Source organism: Dendrobium catenatum, unplaced genomic scaffold, assembly GCF_001605985.2.
Source record: "Dendrobium catenatum unplaced genomic scaffold, ASM160598v2 fragScaff_scaffold_1644, whole genome shotgun sequence".
NCBI classification, from domain to species: Eukaryota; Viridiplantae; Streptophyta; class Magnoliopsida; order Asparagales; family Orchidaceae; genus Dendrobium; species Dendrobium catenatum.
Window position 1 is genome coordinate 932,584 of NW_021320106.1, and position 22,677 is coordinate 955,260.

At 36.6% G+C, this 22,677-nt stretch overlaps 1 protein-coding gene across 2 annotated transcripts in view; it reads right to left on the reverse strand.

Annotated features, from left to right (window-relative positions):
• The window catches only part of LOC110109481 (serine/threonine-protein phosphatase 4 regulatory subunit 2-A), a 25,996-nt gene extending 3,760 nt beyond the window's left edge, over positions 1 to 22,236 (reverse strand). The window contains exons 1-8 of one of the 2 annotated variants that reach the window (XM_020840567.2): positions 22,107 to 22,236; positions 21,841 to 22,015; positions 18,580 to 18,717; positions 11,275 to 11,355; positions 8,095 to 8,143; positions 7,870 to 7,975; positions 4,349 to 4,401; positions 4,092 to 4,154 (exon numbers count right to left, since the gene is read on the reverse strand). In XM_020840567.2, the coding sequence (XP_020696226.1) occupies positions 4,092 to 4,154; positions 4,349 to 4,401; positions 7,870 to 7,975; positions 8,095 to 8,143; positions 11,275 to 11,355; positions 18,580 to 18,704 (477 nt within the window). In that variant the 5' untranslated portion in view covers positions 18,705 to 18,717; positions 21,841 to 22,015; positions 22,107 to 22,236. Of the gene's footprint in view, positions 1 to 4,091; positions 4,155 to 4,348; positions 4,402 to 7,869; positions 7,976 to 8,094; positions 8,144 to 11,274; positions 11,356 to 18,579; positions 18,718 to 21,840 lie in introns of both variants that reach the window. The other variant, XM_028701170.1, reaches the window with a different exon arrangement.
• Positions 22,237 to 22,677: the final 441 nt, after the last annotated feature.

The following is a 22,677-nucleotide window of genomic DNA, read 5'->3' on the forward strand; positions in this document are numbered from 1 at the left end:
CTTATCTTCCATTGGAGCTACTCCAACCTTTTTGTCGTATATGCTCATTTCGTATCCTATCTCTAAGGGTAAAGCCACTCATCCACCTGAGCATCCTCATCTCTGCCACACTTAACTTAGTATTATACTTATCTTTTAATGGCCAACATTCGGCAACATAAAGCATTGCAGGCCTCACTACCAACTTATAGAAAGCATGAAAAAAGAAAAATGATTAGGGTTCAATTCACCTCCGGCGAACGGAGAAAGAGCTGAGCCTGCCAGAAGGGGAGAACATGATGAGCGCGATATCTATATCGCAAAGAAAAGAGAGCTCATAAGCTTTCTTGATGAGGCCATTGAGTCGCTTCGAAAACGTCACTTGCCTATTTGTATTGTTCTCAATTTTCTTTATTTCCAACTTCACCCTACCCATTCTTATACGTCTTTCTAAGAAAAGAAAATCGCGTTTCGAAATCGCTTTTTTGAGAAGAGCTGCCAAGTTTTAGATCTACTCAAGCGAAAACCTTTAGACTCTAAGGTTGACCTCCATAATTCAAGTTTACCTTCAACTCCCTCTCTAGCCGCAACCTATGCTCCATAGCTCGCTCCCATAGTTTTAAAGTATGACACATTAACTTAATTCCTCTATAATTCATACAATCTTGTGCATCACCTTTTATTCTTAAAAATAGGAATTAACACACTCATCCTCCACTCATTTGGCATCTTTTTAGTCTTCAAAATAGTATTAAAAAGTTTAGTAAGCCAAGAAATCCCTTCATCTCCTAAGCATTTCCACACTTCTATTGGAATATCATCAGGTCCAACAGCTTTTCCACCCTTCATTTTCTTTAAAGCCTCTCTAACTTCAGTTTTACTAATACGCCGATAAAAATAGAAATCTTTATTTTCATTTAGGGTGCTAAGGTCACTATAGTCAATCTTATTTTCACAATCTTCATTAAAAAGTTTAGCAAAATATCTCATCCACCTTTGTTGAATATCATCTTCTAAGAAAAGTATTTTTTGATCTTCATCCTTAATACACTTCACTTGAACTAAATCCTTAATACTCATATCTCTTTGTTTGGCTAACTTATACATATATCTTTTTCCCTCCTTAGTATCTAATCTATTATATAAATCACTAAAAGCTAATATATTTGCATCGCATATTGCTTTCTTAGAATCCTTACGAGCCACTTTATATATTTTCCAATTATCATAATTTTTAAAATTAAACCAATTTTTATAACAAATCTTCTTATTTTTAATCTTTTCTTGCACATTTGGATTTCACCACCAACTATTTTTACTATTAGGAGCTTTTCCCTTTGATGCTCCAAACACATCTTTTGCAATATTCTTAATATCACTAGCCACTTTTTCCCACATAACATTGTTTTCCTCATGCACAGACAAAATCTTAAGATCTAAAATCTTACTCCCAAAAATATTTTTGTTAATATTCTTTAAATTTCTCCATCTAATCATAGAAAATATTTTTACTTTATTTTTTATTTTATGCCCCTTTATCTTAAAGTCCAAAACTAATAATCGATGTTGGGTATATAAATTTTCACTCGGAATAACTTTATAATCTCATTTGTAAGCAAATGCAAAATCTTTTTTTTTCGAGATCCATAAAACTAGGAATAATATAAAAATGAGGTCCATAAGCAACTCTAATGATGAATTAGTGCAAGTAAACTCATTTGTATGCAAATACAAAATACAAAATTTTGGACCTTTTTTCATGAGTCATAAAAGAATTTCGTAAATATTTATTTATCTTGTTAATTATTTTCCTGAAAATTACTTATGTTGACCTTTTTTAGTGGCAATAAGCATGCAATAAGATTCACATAATTTCAGTGGAGGTTTCTAAAGCTTAGATCAATGCAAGTAAAGATCTATCAAGTTTCAATCCAAATTTTCAATTGAGATTTCATACCCGTCAAACCGTGATTTTACTGATGCCTTTGAAGAGGACGATATGAATTTCTCGAGTAGAAAAGCATGGATGCGTTATGGAAGAAGTTATATTGCCTTGCAAAAGATTTTCAACTGTTTTTTAGTATCCAATCATATTTTTCTTTCATTCTTTTTTTTTTTTTAAGACTTCATTATTCTCCGTTCGTTTGAACCTTGATTTTATTATTTATTTGAACAATAAAATTATTGTTCACTGAAGATTCCTTAAGGATGTGTGCGTAGGAGAGATAATTAGTCAGGTATTAAAGGTGATTTAGGTTTTGGATTTGAATGGTATTTAGAACATCATTGTGATATATTTAAATTTTGAGCATTTGTTACTGATTTGCTCGAGGAAATCAAGGAGATTTAGGAGATAAGACGGTACTTTGAATACTAATTTTAATTTGAATAGAAAATTAAGCTGATTCTATGGAGGGTTGTTGGAGTGGAGAGAAAGCAGCCAATAAAGGATTAAACAATTGTCATGTTGCGTATACTATTTTGTAAACAATCATTTGGATTTTGGCATAAAAGGAAATTAATAAAGGATCTTCAACAATAAACATGCAATTTCATAGAATCCTTAACTAAAATTAAATAGTTATGCGCAAAATTCTTAGAAGAATTCAATCTAACATATCATCAGGTCGAAAATTTTCAAGTTGGGTAGATTTGATGTGATGGCTCTATATTATCTATTCCTATTGCTCCTCTGATGGTTCCTTCCTAAGGAGATAGCAAAGGTCGTTTCCCTTGCGTGTTGGATTTTTTATCGAGATTGTAGAATTTATGGCTTTGGTTACATTGGCAGGTACTGCGGTTGTTCCAACTCATCCGAGAATTTTTAGTGGCAATGTAGCTGAAGCTGGTATATATTATGCTGTTTCACTTTTCAGTGGTTGCATCATGAGATTTTATTTTGTTTCTATTTGATGATTATATTAGATTTTATTTTATTTTGTTTCTATTTGTGAAAAGGTTGGAGTCGCTCCAGTGGAAGATAAGATTAGAGAGAGCCGCCTTAGATGGTTAGGTCACATATAACAGCGGCCTTCCGATAACCTGGTTCGGAAAGTAGAGGTACTAGATTTGACTTATGTTAAGAAATGTAAAGGTAGACCTAAAAATTTTTGGTTAGAAAATATTAGAAATTATATTTCTTTATTAGATTTAAACAAGAATATGACTTCTAATAAAACAGAGAAAAAGGATTCATGCAACTGATCCCACATAGTGGGACAAAGGCTTGATGTTGTTGTTGTTGTTGTTCTATTTGATGATTATAATTAAGGATCTAAAATAAATAAATAGTTGATGTTGAATAAAGTCCTGGATTTAAAATTCCAGTAGAGGTTATATGTTTGTATAAGCACAAAGCTTGTGATAGGAAATACTTGAGTTCGCAAGTAATCCAAGAGGAAATACATGAGTTCGCAAGCAACCCTAGCAATAATTGGTAAAAACAGCAGGAGTAATGCGAAAATCTTGATGAAATCAATCCAAAACGTAGATTGTAATAATGGAATCAAAGCAAAAGCAAACACCAAGCAAGATGCAATTCATCCTCAATTCAAGAGGAGGATAATTCTCTCCCAATCTCTAGATGATGAATCTAGAGCTCAAAACGCCCAAAAAAACTCCAAGAGAACAACTCAAAGCATGCCTGCCCTAACCCTAACCTCCTCCTTTTAAATACATATCTTCCCCGGGTCAGCAGGAGTTGGGTTTGAAGCAGGTCAGGTCCAGGTCAAAGTTTATGACCCGTTTTACAAAACAGGTCGAGTATAGGTCGGGTGTTCTGAAGTCAGGTCAAATTTGGGTTGGCAGAACCCGATCCGAAAACCTATTTTAATACCCTTATAGACAATGACATAAACTCCTATATATGTAATAGTTGCCTGCCAGGACATGTTTTCTCAGTGATGGAGTAACATAGCGCAAATGTAGATAAGATCCACTCATTAGGCAAACTTAGATTCTCCCAAAATATGCTTGATAAATACAAGGGAAAAGAACAAATGTTCTAATGCAATACTAATTTATCCACAAAAAATAAGCATTTCCGGTAAGAATTTAAATGATGAGCTTGACGGGCTGATTTTCTTGTAAAGAGAGGGCTCGAGTGAACAAACCTTCTCCAGTGCCAAAGCAAGCTTGGAAAGACTGCGATATGTGCTTTTAGGATTCAGAAGAATCTGTGAAACATATGCAATGTAAGCTCTAAGTCTGTAATTCACCAGCCAAAGTACAATACATAAAAAAGGAAAAAAATAAAATTTAACATCTTACGAACAACTATCATATTCAGGATTAGGGAAGTTCTGTAAATATTCATACTAGAACTAAAAAGTACATTGAATGATGATAACGAAGATTAAGAGTAAACTACCTCACAAAGACGCTGCAATGTGAATGGAGGACCTTCTATAAAGCCTAAAAGAGCTGCAAAATATGATAATGATATAAACTATTAATGCGAGAGCTCAAATATCATATAAGGATATCATTATAACAACAATTAAAACGCCATTTTTTAAGATATGGGAATGCAACAACGATAACAAGAAAATCTCCACAAATAATATACAAATTTATACGATGCAAACTTACGCAAATCAAAAAGATGTTCCACCTATTTGTGAGAAGAAAAATAAAGCACAAATGCTAGCAAGGAGACTTGTGTTTTTAAAATAATAACCGAGTTATTTTGGGCATGATTTGACAGAGTAGATAAACCAAATAGTCTTACTTTGACTTTTAAAAATTAATTAATATTCTTATTCATTTTTATTGATTAGGAGGAAGATGACTTACACTGAAGACTGAGAAAGATTGGGAGAATATTTACACAACAGAGGATGAGAGCAGAGAGAAAGCAATTAACTAGAATGATAATTCTAATGCAGACCCAATAAGCAATGAGAGTGGGAGACTTTTGAATTCATAATTATAATCTCATACTACGTTTTGTCTTGAATTAGGAGTGAGAGCAACTTATAATTTAGTGTTGTAACGTTGTATTATTTTTATGGTATTATTTAACTTTTATGATATTGCTTAGACATCTTTGATGTTAGTATGTAAATTGTCATTTCATATTTTTCATTAATTAAATGATTTAATATTAAGCATCACCTCATGAAAAAAAAAAGCCTTAATAATCATGCAATTTCAAACCTTAGGGTTGGCCAATCAAGGATTGCTTCAATTTTTGAGGAAGTTGATTCTAAACCTTCAGAATACATCACAAAGCCAAGAAATAAAACTTCTGATTGCATAAATATGCACTTTTTGAAATTAATATATAGCTTTTCATCACTTGGACAATATTTGACATGGATGATCAAGAAGCTTAGCTTCATATGAGCTATAAATCAATATGAATCAAAGTACACTACCAGGAACTTACCAATCGTTGGCCTAAACACCTGATCAATCAATCTTTAAAAGTATGAGGTGTTTTGGATAATCCAAAAGGTACAATTGACCAATTCATATAACCAATCAATGTCTTAAAGATTTTTTTTCAATTAATCTTCAAGATCAATCTAGATTTGATTGCACCCACTGCACAAATAAACTTTTGAACATAACGATGAACAAGATCTCAAGCAAGCAGTCAAATCTGAGGAATTTGCACTTTATAATGGTAGTATTTATTGTGCTCAGCAACACACATATGCCAAGTATCATCCTTCTTTAAGATCAATAATTTGGTAAGAACACGCAGACTTAAAGTTTCTTAAGGAAATCCTATATCAGCCCGTTAACCTAGATTTTGACCTCAACATGATTTGTGGAGTTCATTCTTCAGTAAGGTTAATCTAATAAGAATGAACCCTTGAAGAAATCAATAGCATGTTGAAAAGCCCTCATAAATGGAAGCTCATGGACAATTCATAAGTAGTAATATCCCAAGATTTTGATAAAAAAGTTTATAACCATAGAAACTGTACGATTTTCAAAAGTAGGGAGATAAATTTCATGAGTGGTACAACAACAACAACATCAAGCCTTTATCTCACTACGTGGGGTCGGCTACATGAATCATTTTTCTCCATTGTGTTCTGTTAAGAGTCAAATCATCATTAAAATTTAATTAAAAAAATATCATTTCTTATTTTCTAGCCAAATCTTTTTAGGTTTACCTCTACCTTCTTAACATAGGCTAAATCCAATACATCTACTCTCTTAACTGGGTCATCGAAAGGCCGACATTTTAGGTGTCCAAATCATCTAAGGCAACTCTCTCTAATCTTATCTACCACTGGAGCTACTCTAACCTTTTCACAAATATACTCATTTTGCATTTTGTCTCTAAGAGTGAAGCCACTCATCCACCTGAGCATCCTCATCTCTGCAACACTTAACTTAATTTTATGCTTTTTAATGGCCAACATTCTGCGCCATAAAGCATTGCATGTCTCACCACCATCTTATACAATTTTCACTTAAGTTTAGGGGTACTTTTCAATCACATTGATGCATTCCTCCACTTCAACCATCCAACTTAAATTATACTAATAATATCTTCATATATTTCACCATCACTTTATTAAGAGGTTTAATAAATGTATGACTTTCATAGGAGACCTACCTGGCATGAATCCAAATTGATTTTGAGAAACATGAGTATCACGTCATAATCTATACTCAATAACCCTCCCATGATGGTCTTTATAAATAATGTAAACTCCATGATGGCCCTCTAGAAGGCCTTTCGACCACAACATTAAAAACTAGAAGTGGATTGCAATGCGGTTGAAGCAATGGAAGACTTAGTCATAATCTCACATTGCTTGGCAGACAGAGAAGTATTAGCCATGACATTAGAATATTTGGTCGAACAAGAGATAATAATAGACGCTTAATCGGCTAGACAACGAGTAAAAGCTATAGTCTAGCCCTTAGCACTTCAATAAGAATAATCTTCATATCAAATCTAGGCTTGGGTAGTTGTGCAGATGAAGACCCAAAGATTTTTATAGAAAATAAAAGAATAAAGAAACCAATGAATTTAAAAACACATTTCCTCACTCATAATTGATAACGGTCATGTTATAAAGCCATTGAAGAACTAAATGGAAATGTGCAACATATATAGGAAAGACAAAAAATTAGATATTGTCTTTGAAACTACAGAATTGGATAGAAACTAGAAAATGCTCACTAACAACTAGGGATCTTTGGTTCACTCAAGCAACATCTAAAGGAGCGAGATGTGGTTTCATTTCTAAACTAACTCAAAGTTACTTCTGAGATAACATTCATTTAACTCCCATCATTGATGACTATTTTACGTATCTTCTCATTATAAGTTGCATGCAATAGAAAAATTCTAATGCTTTTCCAATCTTCGAGCGTTTGGTAATCAATGACTGATTGAGAACATTGCTTACAATTAAAGAGAGCTACATCAGGAAATCTCCTATGGTAGATTGGCAAATACTTCAGCCTCAAAATTCCATTAATCTCAGCCATATGGAGATGATGCAGGCTCCTTGTAAACCAATATAATGAATGTTGATAATTAGTATCAAGTATACGGTCAAACATTTTAATACAAATCTAATAATATCTAATCATAATCTTAAATTTAAATATATTCTAATCCAAAAGAAGATAACATGATTAAATAATTTAAATTAAAAGAAAATTATAATGAACATGAATGGCTTTAAAAGGCTTGAAAATGGGTTAAATTCAAATCTATTATGGAGCCGATGGCTTCTTTGGGTTTTGTACATTGTTTTGGCCTATTTGAAGGCTTGTACTTCATCAGGTGGCTTTTTCCTAAGCAATCATTTAAATAATGCCATTTATCACTTAACACAACATGTATTGCAGCCAAGTAATATCTTGTAAGAGCAAATCTATTGCATAATAGAGACGCTCGGGTTCTGAAATCACCTTCATCCAATCTCTTTACCAACTCGCGATATGTTTCGCCAGACAAAGAACTCTGTTGCTGTTCAGCGCCACTGCCTATCTGAGCTTCAGGGTATTCTGCCAATACCTTCATTGAATAATTGAAATTTGGATCACGTTTACACAAGTGGGATTGATTAGTCCCATAACGAGGCACTTCAATTATGAAGTCGACAAAGCATTTGCTGTTGGCAGAGATGGCCATACCTGCTTCAGTTGGAAAGACAACATGTTCTTCAACTCATCCCAATCATGCCTGCAGTAGAATTTTGAAGATAGTTATTCAGTTATGTAAAGGACAAAAAGCATTTCAGAATTAGCCAAATGTTACTCCAAAAAAATATAGATATACGACATAAATGCAAAGGACAAATTGCATAAGCATCACACAAAGGTTTCGTTCGGGACAACTTATTTGCTGCTTTCTAAAACGGCTTTTTAGAATTTTAATTAGAATTTTTTTTTCTAAAAAATAGTTTTATAAAGTAATAAAAAAACTATCCCAAACGAAGTCAAAATCTCCCGCAAAAAGAATACACAATTTCAAGAAACATAGAATAGATGGAATCCACATAATAACTAGCTATTCATATTACTATCATTGTCACAACTATAAAGTAGCGCAAATGGTAAGAATGTGTACGGATATGCTTTTGGCAGACGAAATCAGAAAAAGACTGCACTATGTCCCTTGCCCTAAACAAGACAATGCTATATTTCACCTTCAACACATAGTAATCAGTAGCAGCAGCCGTCTTATCCAGCCATTTAGAGCCTGCTTAATCAATTTTTCTTTGATTTTGATACCTATTAAGAGCTGCACCGGGGTTAATTTGAGTATAGCTAAATCGTTTTGAATTAGTTATAAATATGTGGAACTCGGCCAACCATTTTTCTTTGGTAGCCTGCACTTGTTTTACATGCTCAAACCATCTCAAATTTTCCCAGTACCTCTTTAAGTAGGTCTCACTATAATATTTATAAATCTAACCAGTTCAACCCTTGTCATTTTGTCTTTCACTAGATTCAGATGCATATTTAGAATAAAATAGCATTAGGAGTGACAGGCATCATGTCAGGACCCCAATTTCAACCAAAAATACTACAGTTGAAACTTAATGATTTAAGAATCTAACATGCAACTTTTCCAGGAGGAAGTAAATTATGATGCTTAACCCAGAAATGTTCCTTCTCACCATCCTACGGTTGCGGACTTGCAAGTTTCATGGATGTGTTTCAGAAATACTGCCCCATTTTCTGCTGATTCTAATCATTTGTGTATTTCAGTGAATCTACTGAGGAGAAACTGATGGGGACATCAGATCGTGGAGAGTCTATCAGACGTGGCCGTCGATCTACGGCCATGATTGAGTCATTGTATTTCTGAGTTGTTTTATGTATTTTCTTATTTATGATGTCATATTGTATTTGCTTTATTAGTTTCCCGTTGTACGTTTTTATTAAGGGAGGTCGTATGTAAACCCTAGGGGCATCGTCGTCCTTTTATTTTTGTAAGTCTTTGTACGAGGTTATTTATAGCCCTAATATTCTTCTTTTGAGATTAATGAATGATTGATTAAAATAATTCTTCTCTTTGCATGAGTTCTTGTAAGAGCTTGAGAGATCGGAGTGAGATCTCTAGGAGAGGGGGAATTGCGCATTTCCCACCAACCTTGACGAGTCGGGTTCGTGGTTATTCTTCCTTCTTCCCATCCTCTTTTCCCCTTCCCTAGACGCCGGTTTCAACCCCCACATCCCCACGGTTTCACCTTCCCACCGCCGGCCTCCATCCAGCCATCCGCCACCTCCCTTCATTCACCGGCCATCCACTTCCTCTCCAAGCACCTTTCCCCTTTCCCCCCTTCAACTATTCCTCCCTAAGTCCACCAAACCGCCGGCCCTAGCTCTCTTAGCCGACCTGTCCCGCTCATCTTCCCCTATTCCTTGAGTTTCCTAATTTAGTTGGAGTTAATTTAGGATCAATTGAATTTGAAATTCAAATTCTTTCCTAATTTTAACTAATCTATTTTTGAAAAGTTTCCATAAACAATTCCAAATCAAATTCTATTTGAATTTGATTTAATCCCTTGCCTAATTTAAGACTCCCTTGATTAGGCAACCCACTAATTAATTCCCTAAACCCCTCCTCACACCATGCCGCCGGCCCCCCTAGCCTAACCACCCCCTCTCTCTCTCCACTCCCTCTCTCTCTCTCTCATAAATTCCCCCCCCCCAAATTTGGGGAATTAAATTCCCCTCCTAATTTCTTTCCTCTTAATTTCAAAATATAAAATTTATTTCAAAATTTTGAATTTAATCATCTCCTCCAACCTAATCCTAACCCACGTGTGGCTCCCCTCTTTGGTCGAACCCTTCTCCTCTCCTTATCTCTTATTTCTTATGAGGATCCCCTTTCTCTCAAGAGATCTAAAAGCTTTGAAGGATGTCGCCGATACCACCACATACAACAAAGCAAATGCATGGCCGATCCGGAACTTGATTACGGCCTCTCCTATGACGAGCAAGGATTTGTTTGCATCTTACACTCGACCTTCTTCGACCTCAACCCGCGCATCGACCACACTGTAGAAGAGTACGGAGAGCGCAACTTGGATACCTTGGTCGAGGCTATTGAAGAGCAACTTGGAACCGTCGAGTGGAGGATTACAACCGATCCTTGACGAAGGTTTTCTAATCTCCTTCTTCTTATATTTCTTAAAGTCTAACCCCTTCCTTGTGATTTGATTTTAGTCATGAAGATTGTGTTTGCCTAATTCTGCCAAGCTTAGTAAACGTAGGGAATTGAGTGCACTTCATTTGTTTCTAATCTAATTGTTAGATTAGGGATTTTCGTTGAAGCTATTATATTTGCATGATATTATTTCCTATATTATTTTGATTATTCAAAGCTCTTGATGTGCAACTTAGCCTAAACGAAAATGACCACTCTTACGTTTTGTTTCATTGTTTTATTTGCTAATAGTTCTACTTGTTGGTACTCTAATCAATAAGTCGTGCAAGCTCTTTTCAAAATTATTTCAAGCATTGTAGTCCTACATCAGAAACACAAAAGAGTAGATTTGGCAAGCAACAAACCTCGCTGTACTTATTTTATGCTAATATCTATAGAGAAGGATCAGAATGTATTTAAAAGGTAGCGAAATAATCAGATTAAATTGGTAAAAGGCAAAAAACAAATATGAACAATAGTTAATGATGACCCGCCTGAGCTGCAATCCATTAGGTAAAGTTCCAATACAAGGAATACCTATTACTTCAAGATAGCCATGCCCTCTGAAATAAATAACAGCATGAACTTTTAAAGTATGTTCAGAGGAAAAAAAAAATGATACATAGATTATCAATGGTCGGTCAATGGTTGGATACCAGAACTTCCCAGTGGCAGCAATCACCTCCAGAATACTTCTAATCTCTTCAGGACTAGCATCAAGTTTCGGCTCTGCATCCCTGAAAGTAAAAATATAGGATTAAAGAATTTGAGCAATATAACATGAAATAAAAGAGCAACTTGAAAAATTTATAGCTGAAGCTTATTGTGAATGAAAATGGATTAAACTTTGTTAGGGAGATATCAAAAAAAGGGGCAAAAAAATTCTAAAAGAAAAATAAACTGTCAATACAAGCCCAGACACCCATCGCGCAAGACCAAATAATAATTACTCTCCATGTTTAAAAATGCTAATTACCCTAGGAAAATATATTTGTTAAGTATTTACAAATAACCACACAAGTCAAACAACCATAGGCTAAAGCTTGGATATGCATGTTAAGGCCTGATGGAGATAGAATGCCTCTTCATTCCCAAAATATGCTAATAATTAATACATGCTGGAAAAAAAAAACATACAGTTTTATGGATCCAGATTAACTTTCTCTTTAATTTTCTTGAGAATAAAAGAGAAATCAGCATATGGGGAATATATAGAGTTCAAGAGGGGAATCCAAAACATTGTGGGCTATGGCATGCATGTAGGAAGAAACACAAACCGCATGACAGATGCAAAAAATCAATGCCACTATGGATAAGATCGTAAAATAGAGGACGGTAATGGGATTCATGATTTGATTATTGTAGTGGAAACCTAGACTAAGTATGACAAGGTATCAAAGCTTTCAATGTAAATTAAATAATATCAACATAATATGAACTCATCGAAAAAAAATTGCAATGCTAGATCAAGGAGGGAGGATGATTAAGAAGTTCTCCAAAACGAATTAGAAAATACAAGACAAAAACTGGCACAAGCTCATTTGATCAAATAATCAACATTGAAGAATAGGAAGATGGATAAGCTCGCAGCAAATGAAATTCAATCCAAAATGATGAAACAGAGCATCACTCCAAGAATGCTCCACATGATGCCTTCATGATGTGAGTCCTAAGAAAATAGCATACCAGCTGAACAGTAGTTAGGGGTGGGGCCTCATAATTATCTTTTCTTTCATTAGGATAATTTATTTTCCTTCTTTTCTTGAAGGGGTAGATTTGTAACTATGGTTAATATAATCTTTAATAGGGTTGGCCTACTTAAACCCCTTTTACCTTTGGTAGAAGGCACTTATTTAGTTATTTTGAGTTTTGGTTTTAGGTTTCCTGAGTTTAGGAAGGAGTCCCCTTGTTTTGAAAAGGCAGAAAGAGGAGACTGTAGTGGAGAGCAGGCTTCCTCACAATTGATCGGAGCTTCTAGGTTTCTCACATGGCTGTTCTAGGAAGCATTCACTGATTCCAGTGACAGAAATCCAGCTAAGTATTTTTTTTCTCTTGGGCAGGGTTTCCTCCTAATGTTGATTGGAAAACAAGGATGACAGAAGAATATGCAGCTGAATTATGCAAAAAGGAATCCAAGGCCATCTAATTCTTGCATTATTGTCTATACATTTGTCTTTTCTTGCAGGTTCTTAGCAGCATTTTGGGAAAGAAAAAGGGATGTGTAGGAAGACAAAAATGTCAAGAACCTAGTTGGACTAAAGGGTGGATTTCAGCTGATGGGAGATTGGATAAGCTTAGAATTACAGTTTTTTACATACTACAGGGTCTTTGTTTTTCTTATTTCTTTCAACTAAGTTGTTTAATAAAACTTCATAGTCATTTAAATTTCTTATTTGCTTGCTGGATGTTGAGTTCTTAAGTGCAATGACTAATTTCTGAGAGAAGTAATCTTCTTGTAACAGCACGAGCCTTTGATTTTCTCCACTTGGTAAATCCTGACCTTGATCTTTTCATCAACATAATTCGTAATTAGTTTTACAAATATTCTTGACTTTAATCAAATATGATACAAAGTAGGTTTTGGATTCCAGTGTGAATTTCAATTGTTGTAATATCAATGGTAGCGATTGTATCACAAGGTTTCTTTGATTAAATCAACCATTAAACTATCGTTAGGCACAAATTCTTCATATTTTTTTTTATTGCATAGGAAGTTAATAAGTAATTAGATAAATTGTGATATTTGTTTATACGAGTTCCAAAACAAATTTGTGTAGCTTCACATTATGTATCATTTAATTGCATTAATAATAATAGACCTTAAGACATCCTATGTCAAGCAGATATTTTCAATATATATATATATATATATATGCAACTAATGCAAAATATGTGTGTGTACAAAGATATCATAACACAAAAAAGCATAATGCAACATATGCAACTAATTGAGAGGCAGTGAAAAACTGGTGGGGTTGAGACATGGTGTGTCCCCAACATTATGTCCTAGGTGTGTGATGGGATTATCCTGGACCAGTTCAACCAATTCCATTTTAGAAAAAGGTTAGGGCGGGTTTTTAGTGTCCTACAAGTCTTAAAAGTGTATTTGAGACATGTCAATATCCAATAGGAACATAAGGGGGCTCAATAAGAAGTGCGCTTCTGAATAGACCATCCATCTTTCATAACAATCTGATTTTGAAAAACAGCTCTACAAATTGTGGTTCATTAAATCCTGGCAACCAAACGGTACAACGCATAGCAACAAATGTCAAAAAAAAAAAAAAAGGTAAATCTCCACCCTCAAGTAGAAAAAAGTAGCCTTGGTCTTTAGGTCACATAATCATGGATGAGGCCAATATTTCACTAAACTTACATAAGTTTATGACAGTCCACATTTTCAGCAAGACAAAAGGCTTTAAGCACTGGTTCAAAGCATCCTAATTGAAGAGTAAAAAGAGCTGGTTTATTGAATTTATTAATAACCATCTGTTAGGCCTATTCAAATTTACAAAAGGCGGACCGGTGGGGTCTGCCCCCTTTAATGATGTCACCCATTTGTAGCAATGGGTAGAAGGGGTTTTGGGAGGCTAGTTTGAGAGGAAAAAGTTGAATGTGAGATGTTTGAAATTAGGACATGAATTGTATTAGTAAGGGGGCTGGTTGGAGGGAGTTTTCTCATACTTGAATATTTGTGTTCTCTTGAGTTCTTGGGTGTTTGGGCTCTAGATTGCTTTTCTAGAGATTTGGGAGAGAAAGATCCTCCTCTCGAATTGAGGATCGCTTGTATCTTACTTTGTCTTTATTTGGCTTGATTTTTTCATTGCAATCCATCGTTTGGGGACTGTTTTTCTGCCCAGATTTTGCATTATTCTCGCTGTTTTCACAAATTAGTGATAGGTTTGCTTGCGAACTCAAGTATTTCCCTTGGGGATTCTTGCGAACTCAAGTGTTTCCTATCAAATTGGTATCATAGCATCATTTTGGGACCATCGGCAACTAAATTTTTGAAATCTTTGAGGGTTTTTTGCATCCGGCAGAAGCTCTCTTGAGATCCTTGAGAAGAAAGATGGCCGAAAAGAAGGTCGAAGTGTTGGAAGGCGAAATTGGGCAAATAAATCGGATTTGGAGGAAAATTTCTTTGATTTTCAAAATCAAATCTCCTCCAACAATGAAAGGTTGGAAGGGAAGTGCACTTTAATGGAAGAGATGTTGAAGAAACTATTAGAGGTGAATACCAATCCGACAACATCGGAAGCAAGGGAGACCACCGGCGGCCATGGTATAGGAGGGAATCCGAATCCGTTTAGGGGGAGGAAAAATCCAGAAGTAGAGATCCTAGAGGGGGAGGATGACATGCCACCTCTAGAACCACTTTCTAGAGAAAAGATGAGCATGTGTTACAAAAAGAGGGGTGCTGATTTTGTGGGAAGAAGGGGGGATTTCCACCACTGAGGTACTGATTTTGAAAGAAGGAGAGGGAAAGTTGATGAGGACTATGGTTATGATCGCCGGAGGGAAGATCGTGATAGCTGGGGAGCACCTCCCGTTCGTGGCATGGGAGAATGTGGAGGATCCAGGGGCAACTGGGTTGACCCGAAGGTCAGAAAGTTGAAGATGCCCATCTTCGAGGGCGAGGATGGACATGGTTGGATATACAAGGTGGAACGGTACTTGTTCATCAATGGGGCTGACAGAGGAAAAGAAGCTGACAGCTAGGGGTGTCAATTTCGGGTCATGAGTCAGGTTCGGGTCGGACCCGGAACTGACCCGAGTTCAAACGGGTCGACCCTAACCCGACCCGGTTAGGTAAACGTGTCAGAAATGCGAACCGAACCCGACCCGGCGGGTTGCCGGGTTGACCCAACCCGACCCGGGAAAGCTGGTCGCGCTGGGCGAGTGAGGGCGGGGTCGCGCTGGGCGAGTGCAGGCGGGGACGCGCGCGGGGCGAGTGTGGGCGAAGTCGCGCTGAGCGAGTGCGGGCGGGGTCGCGCTGGACAAGTACAGGTGGGGTTGCGCGCGGAGAGGTCGCACGGTGTGGAGCGGTTGCGCGGGTCGCTCGGCACCGGGGCGTGGTCACGCCGTTTTTCGCGCGGCAATAGAAGAGATTTCGCACGGGTTAGGTTAAAACGGGTTCGCGGGTTGACCCGACAACCCATCGAGTCAATCCGAACCTGGCCCATTTTTCAAACGGGTCGGGTTCGGTCGATTTCTGGAACCCGAACCCGACCCGTTTTGAAATCGGGTCGGGTACAACCCGGATTTTTCGGTTCGGGTCTGAGTCGAGTTTTCGTGTCGTGTCAAATATTGACACCCCTACTAACAGCGGCAGGACTATGCTTGGAGGGAAAGGCACTGGCTTGGTACCAATAGCGGGACATGAGGCAACCCATCAGGAGCTGGAAAGAGTTCAAGGCGTGCTTACTGGAACGTTTTCGAACCGTAAAAGGAGGGGACTTCTATGAGCAATTCTTTGCCTTGACGTAAAAAGGGACAGTGGTAGAGTACCGTGATCGGTTTGAATACATAGCTAGCCGACTGGACCATCTATTTGAGACTGTGCTTGAGGGGAACTTCATGAAAGGGATCAAACCAAAGCTCATAGTAGTTGTTAGAGTGATGCGACTGCGCGACTTGGGGGAGGCCATGGAGTTGGCACAGCTCTTTCAGGACTAGAAGCATCTGGAGATGGGGGCTCGTGGCAGTAGTTCCGGGGGATCCTACAGGATGAATACTACTTTTCTAGCTCCCAAAGGAGCTATACCGGGAGGATCACGGGAAGTACCGAGGGAGAAGTCTGGAGGAGGAGGGCCTAGAGGACATTTTAAGAAACTGATAGAGAATGAGATCCAGGAGAAGCGGGCTAAGGGGTTGTGTTTCATGTGCGATGAGAAGTACATGTCAGGGCATAGGTGTAAGGACCGAACTCTTCAGGTTCTCACCGTCTGTGATGACGAGTAAGCTGAAGAGGGAGGTGGAAGCGGGTTAGAGACGGAAGAGGAGAAGAAGTTGCATTTGGATGTGGCAGAAGTCTCCCTAAACTCCTTAGTGAGATTCACTCCAAATCATACTATGAAGGTGAAGGGAGAGATAGTTGATAGGGATGTGGTAGTGTTGATAGATAGTGGGGCAACCCACAATTTCATCTCCACCCAAATTGTTGATCAATTGGAGGTGAAACTAGTGGAAACAGGAGGGTACGGGGGTGATGATGGACACCGAAAAGGTAGAAATGAACAGAGGAGTTTGTAGGGGAGTGGTGTTGACCATTCAGGGGATACAGGCGAGGGAGGATTTTCTTCCCTTTGAATTGGGGAGTACGGATGTCATCTTATGTTCTAGGTGACTTTGTAATGCATTTGAGCATATGCAGAAGAGCTTTTTTATATTACCATTTAGAATTTTGCATGTGTCGACTCACAACACCTACAACTAAGGTCTGGTCTAGTAATAGTAACATAAATCAATTTTCCATCAATTAATGAAAATGAGAGACATCTTCAAGCATTTCATTTTTATTTGCAATCTTATACGTGTCAACATGAGTAAAAAAAGATTTGAAACCTAACATAGAAATTTGTGCAAGTTACTGGTATACTTCCTCTAAGAGAAGGAAATTCCTCTTGTTGTATTAAATTTTATTCCTAAGAAGTATTTAGGGTGACCAAGATCTTTAGTCGGGAAAAACATTTGTACATAGTGATTTATTTTATTAACTCCATTTTAATCACTCCCAAAAAGAATGATGTCATCACCATAAATTGCCAAGATAAGAGTAGGTGAATTATATTATGACGAAGATGAAGTGACCTATTGTACCGACCTCCATATTATTAACTTTGGAAAATCAAACCAAGCTCAAGGACTTTGCTTAAGTCTATGTATGGCCTTCTTGATTATGCATATTATGGTGGCTTCACAAGGGTGAGCAACGAGAAAAGATGATGTCTCAAAAGAGAATTTAAAGAAGTAGGGAGAGGACTCATAAAAGGAGGCATCTATAAAACACGTTTGGTGGTGGAGTCATAACAATGGTAGCCTCTTCGAAAATGTAAGTATCCTAGAACAATAAATTTGAATGGCCCAAGAGATTTTGTCACTAGGTTGAAATGAATAGATAAAATAGTAATCCAAATACTTTAGATGTGAAAGAAAAAGAAAATTGTTTGAGCTAAAGAATAGATAATGGGGTGGCATTCCGACAAACAATAGATAGGATATAATTAATAAGATAGTATGCAATCAAACCTACAACACCCTAAAATAAATGTGGAACATTCATTCGAAAGATCAATGTTTAGGCTACAACGAGCAGTTGACAAAACTTGCATTCAACAATCTCATTTTGTTGAAATGTATAGGAACACAAAATATATTGATTGATCTCATTATCAATACTTAATGAGCAAAATTGAGACAATATAAATTCTAAAGCATTATTGGTGTGAAGAGTCTTAAGCATAGTAATGAACTCTATAGTAGGTGCAAAATATAGAAAATAATTAGAACTGATAGATAAGTAATTATACTCATGTGGCAAAAGAAGGTTTGCTAATGAAAATAAGTTTTTAAAGTCGAGGTAAGGACATGACTTAAACCTCAAATATTCAAATGGACTAACGCTACTAGGACTTCTATGTGAAAGAGCAAAAAGACATTCAATGATACTTATAGAGCTAGCAAACATTACATTCAAAATTGAACCATCTTATCTTTCCCTTTTGCTGCGCTCAAATCAGAATAAAGATAAAGGTTGAACTATGTATCAGTCTCTATTTTCTTTTCTCATTTTCAGTTCATCCCACGGAATACCTAAAATGACAGTCACCTTAACTCAATTTAACAGTAAATAAGTAATAACTTAAAACGTTGAAAAAGGAATCGGTTGAAGTTCAAGGACTACAGAATTTTGGATCTGGCCCATTTACAGAGATAAAAAGCAAAAACAATCTTGTACTTACTCATGATTTAAATTGTGTGCAACTTTTTCTTCTGAATGATGAACCAAATCATTAAAAGAAAGTGCTGCGGTATTTGAATCCTCTGTGACTTTGCTCTCCATTGCAGGCCCGTCCTCAGCACCCATGAAGAAATGTGTGCTGTGAAAGTCATGACATAGATTATTTACATAATATACAGAATGACTAATGCTTCTGGAACGTTAACAAGAAATTTTATAGATTTATTTCCCGAAAAAAAATCTAAGCTTGCATTTAGCAGGTCGACATTTCCAAAACTATATTGTGAAGTTTGCCTGCAAATTAGAAAAATTTGCAAGAAAATATACTCCGTTAGAAGGTTTAGGATAATCTAAGATGCCATTATTTTACCAATACCATTACAAAAGAAACAATTCTCTAAAATACTAGAGAGGATAGAAAACAACTTCTAATGGAGCAAGAATACCTTAGATTGCATCAGGCTAATGTAAATGCAAGATCATGCTCATTCCAATCTAGGTAACAACTAGCCACACAAGAAACAATGAACAGTTAAAATCAGTAAGATATGCATTGAAAACATAATTAGATATGTGCGTTAGGCCGGCCCCTCCTTGGCCGGCTAGACAGGTCCAACATAGACCGGTCCTCACTTATTCCAGGCGGGCCCCACATTGGGCGGACATGAGGAGAGGGGGGCAGATGCCTTGTGGGCCCATGCTTGGGTTTAATTCAAGCGTGGGGGGGAAAGTTTGAATGGAGGGGGGATTAGTCCCTAGTAGTGGTAAAAGAAAAAGGTATAAACCCATTTTCTAAATGATGAACAACAAATCAAGTGTACAACATATGAACTTTGAACCACTGAATCAAACAAATAAACATTGAGGGGCTGTTAAGCATCCTACTTTAGGTATGATGTTAGCAAGATTTAGTTTACATCCTGGCAAATAAAATTCAGGAAACTTTAAGTTCTAATATTTTAATAAAACTCATTCTAGCATCTTTATTGGTTAAACCAAGGATTTGTGAAACAACGCCAGCACGCAAACACCAGGATTCAACGAATTTCTCTCTCAAATCTAAATTCCTGAAAAAATAGCCGAATAATTTATCAGGGGTTCGCATGGTTCAACAGTTCCCATCTCATACAGTTTTCAGCTTTTAATTCTGACAAAATTTAATAAACCTGGTTCTGCATTCACTTTGCATAGCCAAACAGGCACAGCATCGAATTTAGCGAAAAACAATTTAATCCACTGAATAAAAAAAAATCAATATAGAAAGCGTTCGAGTTTAATTTAGCGGGCCAAGAAGAATGGGATTTCATCTTTCAAACAAATAATTAACCATAAAAATGACAGCAGAAAATATCTTTTGGGGAAAATCGAAAAGGAGATACCATCCATGTAGGCGTTTATGAAGATTAATGGTGTACTCCCTTGTCACGACCTCCTCTTTCCGACCTTTGCTCCCCTTCTCCACCATCCTTTCTGTGACGGCGCTTCGCTCCCTGAAAATACCGACCAGCTATTGGCGATGAAACCCTAGTTTGTGCGGGCGGAAGTCGTATTTGTATGGTTCGCTACAAGAATCCTGTGCACAGTTATTTGGCTAGAAAATGGGGACCACTGCCATATATATATATATATATATATATATATAGGCAATGACAATGTTAAACCAAGCACTTGAAGGTTAAAAATTCATGGCATCGTTTGAGGGGCCAAACAATCTCTAATTCTTGCATGATTTTAGTAAAAACAAGCATCTTGTCATCTTGATAAGAGGAATTACGAAAATAAGATCACTCAAATCTGATGAAATTTTGGCACTTAAATGCCTAAAGAACTCATTTATGATCAAAAGAATAAATATGGACCATTTGACTGAGTGTTTGGAGATTTTGGCTAAAATAATTAAAAAATCACTCTAAAAATGTATTAATAATCCTTTATTTTTCACATGAGATATATCTTGACCTGAAGTTTGAGAAAGCTATGCATGGCAATCTAGATTGGAGATCATCGCAGGTAAATATTATCGCATGACCACTTTTGACATCCTTTGTCGCCTACTATCACCCAACCGTTGTCAACTATTATCTCATGAGTGACGACATCTTTTAACATACCATTACTAATAAGGTCAATGCACGACTGACCGTCATTGACACAAATGCTAATGCACATCATTGCTAACAAGAAAAATACATCATCAATACCAATGTCGATACATGTCATTTCCAACAAGATTAATACACCTCATCGACACTAAGGTTGATGTGTAACAATCCAAAAAAATATGAAAAAAAAAAAATTAAATGAAAATTTGAATTTTTGTTTGCACTAGAGCGTTGCGGCGCTAGGCTTGAGAGCACCTTAGGGTGTGACATGATGCATGTCGTCAACATTAACATTGATGCATGTCATCGCCAATATGTATACTATCAACACCAAAATCAATGCTCGCTATTGCCAACAAGACTGATGAACGTCGTTAACATCAATGTCAAAGCATGTCATTGCCAAAAATTGTCAATGCCTAATATCAACACTAAGACTTATGCTACACTTTGTTGCTAATCTCCTCTCCTCTAAGGAGTACAATCGAACACACCTAAAATAATCTCTTGAATGCAACTCCAATGTCTTAAAGCTCCTCGAACTTCCACCATAGAACTCACTCTTCACAATTCATGTTAACTATATTATGTCAACTTCTTCCCCAATCGTGGGAAAAAAACATCATTTGTAATATATAATATACATTAGTGAAATCATTCCAACTAAACAAATCCCCAAAATGTATCTCTTTTCAAAATTCTGAGTAAAAAACTATTGCTTACCATGAACTACTCTCAACTTATCTTATCTATTTGGGTGAAAAATCATCATATAATACTAAGATGATAAAATCTCTCTACTTTTGTGAATATTCAAACATGCAACAATCATATCCCCATAATTTTCAAGCAATTCATAAACATACCGATATACACGGGAGAAAAAGTCTTGGATTAACAAGATTATCAATATAAACTATTGGAAAGAAAAGGAATGCTTCATTTCCTTCTCCATAAAATCTAATTTCTGAAAACTAATAAGTTTTGGAGCACAAACAAGTCTCAACCCTGACTTCTTATCAAACTCATCTCAACAATGAGCATTTTTTCCATTAATCATAAAATTGGACATTTAAGCAATAATCAAATTGGGCATTTAAGCAATAATCAAATTGGACATTTAAGCGAACCCTAAATACCTAGATAAAAGAGAAACTCACAAGCAAAATTCCTCCTTGAATAAATAGAAATACGAAAAAAAGGCCACCAGAAGGATTGAAGGAATGGGAAATGAGGTAGACTCCAGCAAAAAAGTCGAGGTTAGAGTTGCGACGGAGGAACCAGACGCCGCGAGCGGAAGTTCTGCCGCCAGCCTACGGTCTTGAAATGGCCACCCTAGAATGAAGAAGAAGGATCGATGATTCAGATGGTGGCAAAGCCAGCCGGTAGAACAGGAAGGCTCGAGGAAGAAGGGTATCAGCCAAACCGAGCGCCTCAGATTCTAGTGAAGCTTCTCTCTGGTCTCTGTATCCTCACCATAAAATTAATGATAATAATCTCATCGAAAGTTTTATAAGCAAAAATTGCATGATTAAGAGATCCATACCCTTCCACGGTTCCACCTAAACGGATTCGTACATTTGATCGAACCTCAATATTTATTCAAATAAAAATCTTTACTTTATTTATTTTTAATTCAATATGACGTTCATACAATCGGCAAATTATTGCGTCAGGTCACCTGACAGTGCTACAGTAAAGCGCAGATTACTGTAGACAGAGAGAGACCGAACGCAGAGAAAGCATCTCTGCGTTCGGTCACCTGACGCAATAATTTGCCCATACAATCATACCTCTATCCAAACACATCAAATTTTTCTAGAAAAACTCTTGGTTAAGTATTGATATTTCATCATAAAATTATCTTGATCGTGCACGAATCTCGATAAAAAATCAAGTTGGAAACTTCCAAAATTAAAATTAGGACCATCATTTCAGCAAACTTACAGTCGAACTCAACGTCTCAGAAATACAAACCCAATGGCACCAAATTCGAT